This window comes from Sus scrofa, chromosome 5 (genome assembly GCF_054392235.1).
Source record: "Sus scrofa isolate SSC_HxYL_T2T_F1_AM1 chromosome 5, Sscrofa_HxYL_maternal_Yorkshire_Landrace_v2.0, whole genome shotgun sequence".
Taxonomy (NCBI): Eukaryota; Metazoa; Chordata; class Mammalia; order Artiodactyla; family Suidae; genus Sus; species Sus scrofa.
In genome coordinates, this window is record NC_139387.1 from 58,910,491 (window position 1) to 58,923,253 (window position 12,763).

At 35.7% G+C, this 12,763-nt stretch overlaps 1 protein-coding gene across 45 annotated transcripts in view; it reads left to right on the forward strand.

Annotated features, from left to right (window-relative positions):
- The window catches only part of SLCO1A2 (solute carrier organic anion transporter family member 1A2), a 109,378-nt gene that overhangs the window by 76,956 nt on the left and 19,659 nt on the right, over window positions 1–12,763 (forward strand). For 43 of the 45 annotated variants that reach the window (XR_002343818.2, XR_014845326.1, XR_014845324.1 and 40 more), the window contains 5 exon segments: window positions 458–604; window positions 4,139–4,237; window positions 5,108–5,326; window positions 9,961–10,125; window positions 11,448–11,643. Coding sequence is in view for 40 of the 45 variants with exons in the window: in XM_021091148.2 (XP_020946807.1) it covers window positions 458–604; window positions 4,139–4,237; window positions 5,108–5,326; window positions 9,961–10,125; window positions 11,448–11,643 (826 nt within the window). In the remaining 5 variants the exon portion in view is untranslated. 45 annotated transcript variants of the gene reach the window in all.

The following is a 12,763-nucleotide window of genomic DNA, read 5'->3' on the forward strand; positions in this document are numbered from 1 at the left end:
AGGGAGAGATATTTGTGGCTTTGTTCCCTCTCCTAAATTAGTATATAAACTGGGTAGACTTATAGGACTTAACTTTAGAAATTGATGGTAAACTAGCTCTCTGGAGGGAAAAAAATCCTGATTTTTTGTGTTTGTTAATTTCTGTAGTGTAAATACCCCCATCGAACTACGAATATGTTATCACTAAATACTGAATTGGGAAGAGATGAGTATACTCATCTCTCCCAACCCAATAGGAATTGGTTCCAACATAACACTTACAGGTGGCCATACTTAAGTAATCGGTCAGAAAATGCAAGTGTGATGGCTCAGTGAGTCATTGCTGGCATAGTAAATTGTTGGCAATGTGCCACAGTCATGTAAGGACTGTGAAATGCTTACCAAAAACTTAAAATTAATTATTGTTAATATGTCATTATCAAAACACTAATGTAATGTCTTCTTTCTTTTAATGCAGAGTGTGTGAAGGAAGTTAAATCATTAATGTGGGTGTATGTACTAGTTGGAAATATTATACGTGGAATTGGTGAAACTCCCATCATGCCTCTAGGTATTTCCTACATAGAAGATTTTGCCAAATCTGAAAACTCTCCTTTATATATTGGTGAGTTGCAAAAATCTGCCTTAGCTTCTTTTCAAGATAGTAAGTTCCTTGAGGGTAGATAGTAGTTATTTATGTGGATGCTTAGTGATTTCCAGAAGGATGAACAGAGTGCTTTGGCACAGTTGGCCATCTTTTCAAGTTTGTCGAATGGAACAATTACGGGCTAACTCCAAATAAGCCACTTTGCTACATCTGCTTTTTGCTATTGCAAATACCATGGAGCACTCTTCGATGCCTCCATTTCCTTGGCACCACTCTATATCCAATCTGTTAAGAGATTTACCAATGTTTGCTCTAAACTGTCTCTTACATGCAAAACTTTTTCTCCCTATTTTCATTATTTTTGTTCAGGTCTTCGTTACCTCACTTGTAGGTTATTATGACTTCTTCAGTGGTCATTTTATCTCTGGTATTTTAAAATCGTCTTCTTATAAAACTTCTTGCAGTATAATTTTCCCCCAAGTTTTAAATATCTTCTCTCTCATGTTTATGAAAATACTGGCTCTTTGCTTATTAAATATGAGCTCTCCACTTGTATATCTCTGCAGTCAATTTATTTAGTTTCCTATGGAGTTTCTCTTTATCACAACCTCTCAATGATGGGCTATTTCATATTTTTCACAAATATCTGTCTTCATATTTTGGTTGTGTTTCCTGAAATTTCCTTTTCTAAAAAGTATCAGTACCTTCCACAACAGCTAACTTAAGATCCATCTTTGGATGTTGTCTTACAATCTCCTACATATTCTTAATTTTTTATGATTATCTTGTTTATATTCCTTAGTTACTCCATATATTTTTGGTTATAAAATCATAACTTTGAGTACAGGGACATTTTGCTGTTAATATAGTAATATACTTTTAAAACCAGAGAAGTCAAAAAGAATGAGAGAAGATAGGAACAGAGTCACACATAATGAAGAGATTAAATATTTAGTAACCTGGAATTCCCATTGTGGCACAGCTGAAATGAATCTGACTAGAAACCATGAGGTTGAGGGTTCAATCCCTGGCCTTGCTAGTGGGTTAAGGATCCGGCATTGCTGTGAGCTGTGGTGTACGTTGCAGACATGGCTCAGATCTCATGTTGCTGTAGCTGTAGTGTAGGATGGCAGCTGTAGCTCTGATTCGACCCCTAGCCTGGGAACCTTCATATGCTACAGGTGCAGCCCTAAAAAGAAAAAAAAAAAAAAATTAGGAGCCATTATCCCAAGCAATATTAGGTGATTTTGCAATAATTTTTTCCATTGTTTTTCCATTCAGTCTCTTTAAGTCCTTTCATATATCTGTATTGAAAGAATACAAAATACTCACCTGCAATAAATTCATAAACACCTTTTCGTAATATGTATTTCTTTCTTCAACAGATATTAGGGGGTGTAATATATAGAAACAATTTTTATAATCTCTATATGTATTAAGATGAATAAGACATGGTCCATATAAATTTAGTATGTAAATAACTACATAATTATAAATCAATAAAATGTAATAAATATGTGTATAATTAAATTTGAAAAATAACATGAAATTAGGAAAAAAATGAAATAAATGTCTGTGCCTAATTAAATAATTATAAATCAATTAGCTATACATTAAGAAAATAGTTATATATATGGCTCTGGAGTTTAGGAGCAAACATAACAGCTAGACATAAAATTTTAGAATCATCTATCAGTGACAATAAATGAAATTAAGAGAAAGAAGTAAGTTTGCCATGGGAATCTACATACTATATAGTGAGAGTTCCAAGAATAAAATGCTAGGGAACAATTCTACTTGAGTAGAATAGGAAGAAGAAAATTCAAAGAAAGGGCAGTCATAGGGGAAAAAGTAAACAATAAATGAACATATAGTTTTGTGAGTCTCAGGACAAAAACGTCAAAAGTTAATTGACCAGTTAAGAGGATGAAGACCGGAAAAGACACAGGGTAAGTGGCAAAGAGGTCCCTGGGCTGCCTGAGAGTATTTTGAGTAGAATGTGAAAGGACTGAAGTAGAGTGAGTGGTGAGGGAGTAGAAACAGAGTGCAATGACAGGAAAAAAATCAGTATGGATTTGAGATATTGTAGAAATCAGTGGATCAGGGAGACAACATGTTCACAAAAGGGAGCGTTTTGTTGAGCAGGACTTTAGAGAAGAAAGGGTTAGTATCAAGAAGTTAGGTGTATACTGGGTGGACTGGCCTATAGAATCATGGAGAAGGCAGAGGCAATAGGAGAAAACATATTTTGAAGTAAAGAGGAAGAAAGTTGCAGAAACTCGTGCCTGGATTTTCAGTAAGCAGGGAGGGCACAGCATAGACTCAGAAGTGTGGGCAAGTCATGAGATAGCTGATGATAATGGTCCAGATGTGTAAAACGCCAAGTAAGGACAGAGGGGACTGATGGAAATGGAAGATAAGAATGTGGAGGGTGGAGTTCCGCTGTGACTCAGCAGTAATGAACCTAACGAGTAACCATGAGTTTGTGGATTTGATCCCTGGCCTCACTCAGTGGGTTAAGAGTCTGGCATTGCCGTGAGCTGTGATATAAGTTGCAGATGTGGCTTGGATCCTGCATTGCTGTGTCTGTGGCTGGCAACTGCAGCTCCTGTGAGACTCCTAGCCGGGGAACTTCCATATGCCACAGGTACCCTTAAAAAAAATGTGGAGGAGATACGGTAAGAGGACAGAGCCAGAGCAAGTTTCATGTTGTAGAATTGGGAGTGAAGCTTTTCTGAGGAACATGCCACAAGAAACTTATCATAACATGGTATTGCTTGAAAATACCTTTAAAAATATGGCAATGGAAAGCATCAAAAGAATCTTGCTCTACAGTGTGCTATTGGCAATAGCAAGATTCCAGCTGTAATACTGAAGGAACCATGGAATCAAAATGTCCATCCATGATATGGAAGGGATAATTCCATTCCAATACCAGACACACTGATGATATACTCATAAAACACAACAAAACTCACCAAAAAAGGCCATTACTTTCACCAATCTGTAACAGCACATGAGAAAATGGTTTAGAATGATAAAATGGACAGTCCCACTAATCTCATCTTTGTCTTATTAATTTATCAGGTCAATTTGAGATTGTGGAGACATGCTGTTGTAGAATTTAAAGATTCCTATTTCCTTGGTTTTATTATTAAGGAATGAAGTTGGACACACTGATAATTTTAAGTAAGTTAGTCTTTCATAAGAGAAAAGGAATATTTTCCTCCTGGAGAAGGGCATTTGTATGCAATATGATCTACTTGCTGCAGCTGATCTCCTCTTTCCGCAAGTCTTTATCTGTAACCCAGCATAATACGGAATTTGGAGGCCTTGAGAAAGTGGCTCCAATTATGAAGCTCTTTTTTTCTACACTGAAAAATAAAATAAAACAACTGTGTTACTTTTATGTACACTAAGCTTAATTTTCCTACAGATTGAATATGTAAGGAAAAATATCTGAAGTAAAAACAATTCAACCTTCAGACTCTTCATGGGATTGGCACTGGGCGTAAAATTGTGCTATAACTTCATATTTTCCTTTGTTTTTAGGGTTTATCGAAACAGGAGCTATCATTGGTCCATTGATTGGACTTTCGTTAGCGTCATTCTGTGCAAATATTTATGTTGACACTGGATCGGTGAACACAGGTAACTCTATAAAATCTATTTTTACAGTGTCTAGAGTACACAAAGCATCTTCAGGTATGTTATCACATTTAGTTTTTGCTTTACCTGACCTTAGAATCTCCACTTTTCAGGTGATCAAATTGACGTAGAGGAGTTTGGAGTGTCCGTCGTGGCTCAGTGGTTAACGAATCCAACTAGGAATGATGAGGTTGAGGGTTTGATCCCTGGCCTCGCTCAGTGGGTTAAGGATCCGTCATTGCCGTGAACTGTGGTGTGGGTCACAGATACGGCTCAGATCCTGCGTTGCTTGTGGCTGTGGTGTAGGCTGGCGGCTACAGCTCTGATTAGACCCCTAGCCTGGGAAACTCCATATGCCACGGGTGCGGCCCTAGAAAAAAAACAAAACAAACAAACAAACAAAAAATTTAAAAATAGAAAAGAAAATTAAAAAATTAAGTAGAGGGGTTTAATTTTTCAAGTATTTCAACCAGTGAGCAAGAGAGCAAGATAAAATGCTGATCTTCTAACTCAAAATCCACTGCTCTTCTACTGCACCAAAATCATATTTCTTGTTTTCAAAAGATTTAAACACATAGGTTTGAATTTTTGTACATTAAGCATTAATCTTTTGTGCATAATGAAATAGACTTTACAGTTATTTAATAAGTACCTATTTATAAATTCCTTACATGATAGGGCAGATAGTCAAACTGGTTTATTGCTAGACATATTGTAACACCACATATTGTCAGACAAGTCTTATCAATGTGTGAATTATATACAAATTCTGTACTTGGATAGAACCTGACAATTATAATTTTAATAATTTTCTATAGTTTATACAGGAAATAATGATTTAAGCTAATATAAAATGTGTATATCTCTTTACAGATGATCTGACCATAACTCCCACTGATACTCGTTGGGTTGGTGCATGGTGGTTTGGCTTTTTGGTTTGTGCAGGAGTGAATGTGCTCACTGCCATTCCTTTTTTCTTTTTGCCCAAAACGCTTCCAAAGGAAGGACTGGAGGATAATGCTGAGACCATTACAAACGTCAAGGAAGAGAAACAAAGAGAAGGCAACAAGAAAAGGGATAGAATCACTAAAGGCAAATATAAACATTTTAAATTCTATATAATTTACTATTTATTATCTATAGTCGTGTCTGTATTTTCAGTAACATTACAATGCACTGGGCTGCATGAAGACAACTTATCAGCATAATGATACAATAATGTCTAGCTGGCGTGATTCTTCCTATGCTACTACATGGAAATATTATCATTTAAAAGCTGAATTATCTAAAGTCAACATTTATATAAAACTTTATATCAGTCTGGGCACTAAATAAATAAATAAATAAATAAATTTGGTGCCATTTGCCTTAAAAAATCTATTTACAGAGAGCATAGGGTTAGTTAAAAAAGAAATTCAAACCAAGAAGAAAAGAGGGAAAAATATACACTAAGCAAAATAAGTACTACATAGTTCTGAAATCAAAAATGTTAGGTTGGCTGTGAGCTCCTTGGAAGTTAAAGCAACCAAAGAAAACATTGTAGGTCAAATAATTCTCCATAATCAATGGAGGAAAGACTAACAATTTTTTTTTTAACATTCAATATGTTTATTTTTTTATTTTTTGTGTTTTTTATCTTTATTTCTTTCTATTTACCCAATAAATTATTTTTTTTCTAATGTACAGCATGGTGACCCAGTTACACATACATGTATACTTTCTTTTTTCTCACATTGTCATTCTCCATCATAAGTGACTAGACATAGTTCTCAGTGCTACACAGCAGGATCTCATTGTTAATCCATTCCAAAGGCAACAGTCTGCATCTATTAACCTCAAGCTCCCCAACCACCCCACTCTCTCCCCTCCCTCTTGGCAACCACAAGTCTATTCTCCAAGTCCATGATTTCTTTTCTGTGGAAAGGTTCATTTGTGCTGTATATTAGATTCCAGATATAAGTGATATCATATGGTATTTGTCTTTCTCTTTCTGACTTACTTCACTCAGTATGAGAGTCTCTAGTTCCATCCATGTTGCTGCAAATAGCATTATTTTGTTCTTTTTCATGGCTGAGTAGTATTCCATTATGTAAATATACGACATCTTCCTAATCCACTCATTTGTTGATGGACATTTGGGTTGTTTCCATGTCTTGGCTATTGTGAATAGTGCTGCAATGAACATACAGGTGCATGTGTCTTTTTTAAGGAAAGTTTTGTCAGGATATATGCCCAAGAGTGGGGTTGCTGGATCATATGGTAGTTCTATGTATAGATTTCTAAGGTACCTCCATACTGTTCTTCCTAGTGGTTATACCAGCTTACATTCTCACCAATAGTGAGGGAGGGTTCCCTTTTCTCCACACCCCCTCCAGCATTTGTTACTTGTGGACTTATTAATGATGGCCATTTTACCTGGTGTGAGGTGGGATCTCATGGTAGTTTTGAGTTGCATTTCTCTGATAATCAGGGATGTTGAGAATTTTTTTTTTAATGCGCTTGTTGGCCATCTGTATATCTTTCTTGGAGAAATGTCTATTCAGGTCTTTTGCCCATTTTTCCATTGGGTTGTTGGCTTTTTTGCTGTTGAGTTGTATAAGTTGCTTATATATTTTAGAGATTAATCCCTTGTCTGATGCATCATTTGAAACTATTTTCTCCCATTCTGTGAGCTGTCTTTTTGTTTTCTTTTTGGTTTCCTTTGCTGTGTAAAAGCTTGTCAGTTTGATTAGGTCCCATTGGTTTAATTTGCTTTTATTTCTGTTGCTTTGGGAGACTGACCTGAGAAAACATTTGTAAGGTTGATGTCAGAGAATGTTTTGCCTATGTTCTCTTCCAGGAGTTCGATGGTGTCTTCAGCCATTTTGAGTTTATTTTTGTGCATGGCATGAGGGTGTGTTCTAGTTTCATTGATTTGCATGCAGCTGTCCAGGTTTCTTAGCAATGCTCGCTGAAAAGACTGTCTTCTCTCATTTTATGTTCTTGCCTCCTTTGTCAAAGATTAATTGACCATAGGTGTCTGGGTTTATTTCTGGGTTCTCTATTCTGTTCCATTGGTCTGTATAACACTAACAATTCTTAAAGAGAAACTGTTCCCCATGTAAGAAATTGTAAATAGAGAAAAAAATCATATGATGTATGATGTAGGTAATACTGAGTCACATAGTTGTATTCCGGTAAAGGCAGAAGCATATTTCATGTGACAGATGTTTTGTGTAGATCCTCAATAAAAGCTCAAAGCATAATTTATAGAAGATGTATCTATGGCAGACTAAGCTAAGGCAATCCATGTATTTAGTAATCAAGAACACTCATTCTCAAACTTGGCCACATATTGGAATCTCCTGGAAAAATTTTAAAATTACTGATACCTGGAAATTCTGTAGTATTCCCCAGAAGTTTGATTTCATTAGTATAAGGTATGATCTGAGCCTTGGAATTCTTAAAGAGTGTTTGTTTGTAAGGTGGGTACAGACTCAGTTTCCTGACCTACAAGATGGGGATAATATTAGTATTTATTATTAGAGAGTTATTGTGTGAGGGTAAGAGGAGTTCTATTACTATTATTACTGTTTACTGGTATTGGTATCATTGTTGATATTGCTACTTCTACCATCACCCATAAATTATACCAATTTGCACAGTATTGTTAACAATTACAAATTCACTTAGACCACAATTGAACATAATTTAATACTTCTCAGGTCATTAGGAGCTAGTTCATAATGTTGAAAATTCTGTCATTATGATGACATTAATAAGTCTTATCAAAGGGCTGGTATGAACTTATAGAAGATGTTAACACAGAATATTGTTTATAGTCTGGAAGATCAAAACTAGGAAAGGGCTTAGCTTAGTATGAGACATATATATATATGGAATTCCCATTGTGGCTCAGCGGGTTAAGAATCTGACTAGCATCTATGAGGATGTGGGTTCAATCCCTGGCCTCGCTCTGTGGGTTAAAGATCCAGCTTTGCTATGAGCTCTTGTATAGGTTACAGACGTAGCTCGCATCTGGCGCTGCTTGTTGCTATGATGTAGGCTGTCAGCTGTAGCTCCAATTTGACCCCTAGCCTGGGAACTTCCATATGGCACAGATACGGCCCTAAGAAGCAAAAAGAAAAAAAAAAAGTTGAAACTACTGAGTTTCATCTCTTAGGACATGATGTCAATAAACATGGATGATTTAAAAATCTCCGAAGTACTCTCAACACAACTTTTCCCCTTGCCATGTACTTTATTCATAGAAATGATTTCTACAACTAGAATTCATTTCTTAGCATGAAGCTATGCTTTTCCTCTTCCAGTTTGTTTATTAATTGATGCTTTGTTCTAGAATGGATGTTAGGCAGTTTATGAATTCAGCAAACTAGGATAATGATACACAGTAAGTAAGGAAATCAAGACCAAGAACATGAAGATAGGAAAAGAGAAAAGAAAGTGTAAGTGAGATTTTGACCCCAAATTGAGGCAGTGTGAATATTTTCTAGAGCTGAGCCACAAATTTGGCTCTGAGCTTTGTCAGTCCACACAAGCAGAAAGATGCTTTGGTTAAATCATTTACATAGATCTTAGTATATACTAAATGAATCAGGATCTCAGCCAGTGAGACCTGGGGCTTGGTATTTTAAAAGATTATTTGGGAGGGGGAGGGAGTGGGAGGGATCGGGAGCTTGGGCTTATCAGACACAACCTAGAATAGATTTACAAGGAGATCCTGCTGAATAGCATTGAGAACTATGTCTAGATACTCATGTTGCAACAGAAGAAAGGGTGGGGGAAAAAACTGTAATTGCAATGTATACATCTAAGGATAACCTGACCCTCTTGCTGTACAGTGGGAAAATAAAATAAAAAAAAAAAGATTATTTGTAAACTATTGGCAGAACCACTAAATCTCTTGTTCTGAAAAAGCAGAGATATACCTAGTACTTGAGAAGATTCAGTCCCAAGAATTTCCACATGTATCTTCATTATAAATTTTCAGGAATTATATTATCAGTATTTGAATATGAACTTTATCAAATTGAATTCCTTCCTGACTTTAAAGAACAGAACAAGAGAACAGGCATCTTTCATTCTAGATGATCTCTAGATTAGAGAGGATACAAGTAGAAGGAAAAGAGAAGGATAAAAAGGAAATGGTGTGAAATCAGACAGCATTTTGTCTTTTTTTGTTGTTGTTGTTGTTGTTGTTGCTATTTCTTGGGCCGCTCCCGCAGCATATGGAGGTTCCCAGGCTAGGGGTTGAATCGGAGCTGTAGCCACTGGCCTACGCCAGAGCCACAGCAACGCGGGATCCGAGCCGCATCTGCAACCTACACCACAGCTCACGGCAACGCCGGATCGTTAACCCACTGAGCAAGGGCAGGGACCGAACCCGCAATCTCATGGTTCCTAGTCGGATTCGTTAACCACTGCGCCACGACGGGAACTCCCGGACAGTATTTTGGTCATGTTAACTTTTTCCTTAGGACATAACGATAACTAAAATGAAGGCAAAATGTATTCCGATCTCTATCCAGTCAGCTGCATCTTTGACTTGCAGAAGTTACTAAAACAGTGATACAGCTTTAGCTTTCAATGGGTAAAAACAACAAACACACATGCATTACAAAACACAAAAACATAATTTAGAAGGGAGGTTGATGTTTCAGGAAAAATCCATTATAAAATGAAAAAAGTTGCATTAGTTTGACACTGTTGTCATTCTTTCCTTTCAGATTTTTTGCCGTTCATGAAAAGTCTTTTATGCAACCCGATTTACATGCTTTTCATACTAATAAGTGTGCTACAGTTCAATGCATTTGCCAGTATGTTCTCCTTCATGCCTAAATATCTGGAACAGCACTATGGAAAATCCACTTCAGATGCAATCTTTCTCATTGGTATGTTTGTTCCTTACATCAATTGCCCACTCCCCCCCGACACACACCCAATGGTGAACAGTGTGTAGACAGATCTAGGGAACTCAGTTGAAATCTGTTAAAATGTTTCTATATCCAGTATATCTCCCCCTTCCGCTCTCTGGGAAAAGCAAGAGAGGATAGGGAAGAAAGAAGCTGGAAAATCCTAGTTTTCTTCTTTCTTTGTCTCTCTCCACTCAGAAGGCAAATTTGAATTATTTGTGGAAATCCTGGTGAATACACAAGTTAGATACAATTTTTCAGATTGGCGATTCATTCATGTAAAAAAGACAGTGTTAACTCATTAAGAGTTTTGTTTCATACCCAGATTTTACCTTTTCAGCTCCAGTTCATGAATTCCATGGTTTCTAACTTAGTTCCCTGGCTGCCCTGGTGTTTTGAGATGTCTTTGCAGCCCATTCTGATTTTTCTGCAACCACGCTAATCCTGGTGGTTCTACTCCAACCTGAGTTTCTCCTGGGATCCTTTTACTGCTTTGAAATGAGAATTCCCAAATTACATGTATCCATCCACATAATGTAGAGTGTTTGTTGCAAATTTAGATACCTGAGGCCCACCTCAGATGTACTAAGTTAGACTCTCTGGTGTGGGACTTAAGAACAATTATTAAGCCAGCTTTCCCAAGAATGTGATTTGGTGAACAGACCCTGGCATTGTAAAGATGCAACCTAGCGTGGTCTTTTCCCCTTTTCCCCTCTTTTTTGGGGGGAGGATTGGAGGAAGAAGAGTATTAGTCAGTAGCAGCAAGACATGAAATAATAAAGATACTTAACAACCACAGGCTGAGCAGAGTACCTCTAAAGTACCTTGAACCAAGTATTCTAAACCAGAGTGGGAATAAACACCTGCAGAATCATAAAAATCCTACTACATATGATTATATAATATACATTATATACACATCATTATACATATAATCCCACCCCAAAGAACAGAAAGTAATAAATAACTGGTCAGCCTTGACTTGTCGCTTCTACTTGGATGGTAAGAAAAGAGATACAGACCATGATCCCTGCATACAAGAAATTTACAGCCTTCTGTTATTAATTAAATGCACAGTAATTTAACAAATCTTCCAAAATATACTTAAGTGTTGTGGAGTATTCTAAAATCTCTCTGTATGTAATATGAAACTAAGTGGGGATACATTTAAGTTAGTCTTTTTCACTGTGAGTTGAACCTAAATGTTTTTTTATGTAAGACATATTAGATAAATGTGTTTTATCTAATGTTTGTTCCTTTGCTAAGTCACTTTGTATATAATATTTTACTTGCATTTATAGGTATTTATAACTTACCTCCAATATGCATTGGATATATAGTTGGCGGCTTAATTATGAAGAAATTCAAGATTACTGTCAAACAAGCTGCCCATATAGGATGTTGGTTTTCCTTAACTGAGTATCTTCTCTATTTTTCGTGTTTTTTCATGATCTGTGATAATTCTTCAGTTGCTGGAATAACTGCCTCTTATAAAGGGTATGTTGTTTTCTAATGAATGCTATAATCTTTCAACAATTAATGACATATTTTCTACAATGACTATCCATGAACAGATCATTTGCTAATTGGAGTTAATGACGGTGTCCTGTGATCTTTCTTCATCTTATTAAAGAGTTTGGGAAGATATCACAGAGTTAGTGAGTTTATGATTGTATGTGTGTGTTTGTGATACTCTAGATGATAGTAAAATGAATATCAGAGAAACTACCTATGGTTTTAGTATATGTTATTCATACATTTTATACTCTCATAAATGGGTAAAATTAAGAGTTGACTGTATAGTCTCAATCACTGTTATATGTTTCCATAATGGGACTAAATGTGATATAACTGAATGCTAATATATTATAATTTAATTATTATGTTTATATATATATTATATTTGTATAGTTATGTCTATCTTGCTGAAAGGTTTTAGATTTTCATTTTGAGTGTTAACTAGGGTCACAGGAAGGTCTTGTATAGTGATGTCAATTTTAAAAATTCATTGGTAGGACATATCTAGATAATGGAGTAAACAGTTAAATGAAAGCCATCCTGATAAGTTCCCATTAAAATTATTAAAGACTACATGATTGGAGTAATATTAAATATATAACCATAAAAGTAATTTTATATATTATCTTATTTGAATTTTTCAAATTCCCCTTAAGATAGCTGTTATTTTCATTTTACAGAAGAAAAGTTGAGATTCAGAAGAATTTGATGACAAAGGGAGGTAAAGAAAAAACCTCTTCAATTCCATCAATACAGAACAATAGAATTTAAAATTAGCAAAATCTTAAAGATTACCTCCATCTCCAATTATCTTGATTCTCAGAGCAAATGTGAGGCATAATCTAGTCATGAGTAAGGATTTTAATTCAGTCTTTAGACATCCATACTAGTTTTCTTTCCATCATATTACATTGAACATAGGAAAGTTTTGCTGTTAGACCTTTAGATCTTTTTAAAAAAATATTGTTGATTTACAATGTTGTTAGTTTCAGTTGTACAAGTGTACATATATATATATATATATATATATATATATATATTCTTCCTCAAATCCTTTTCTACTGCAGATTATAAGATATTGAATATAGTTCCCTGTTCT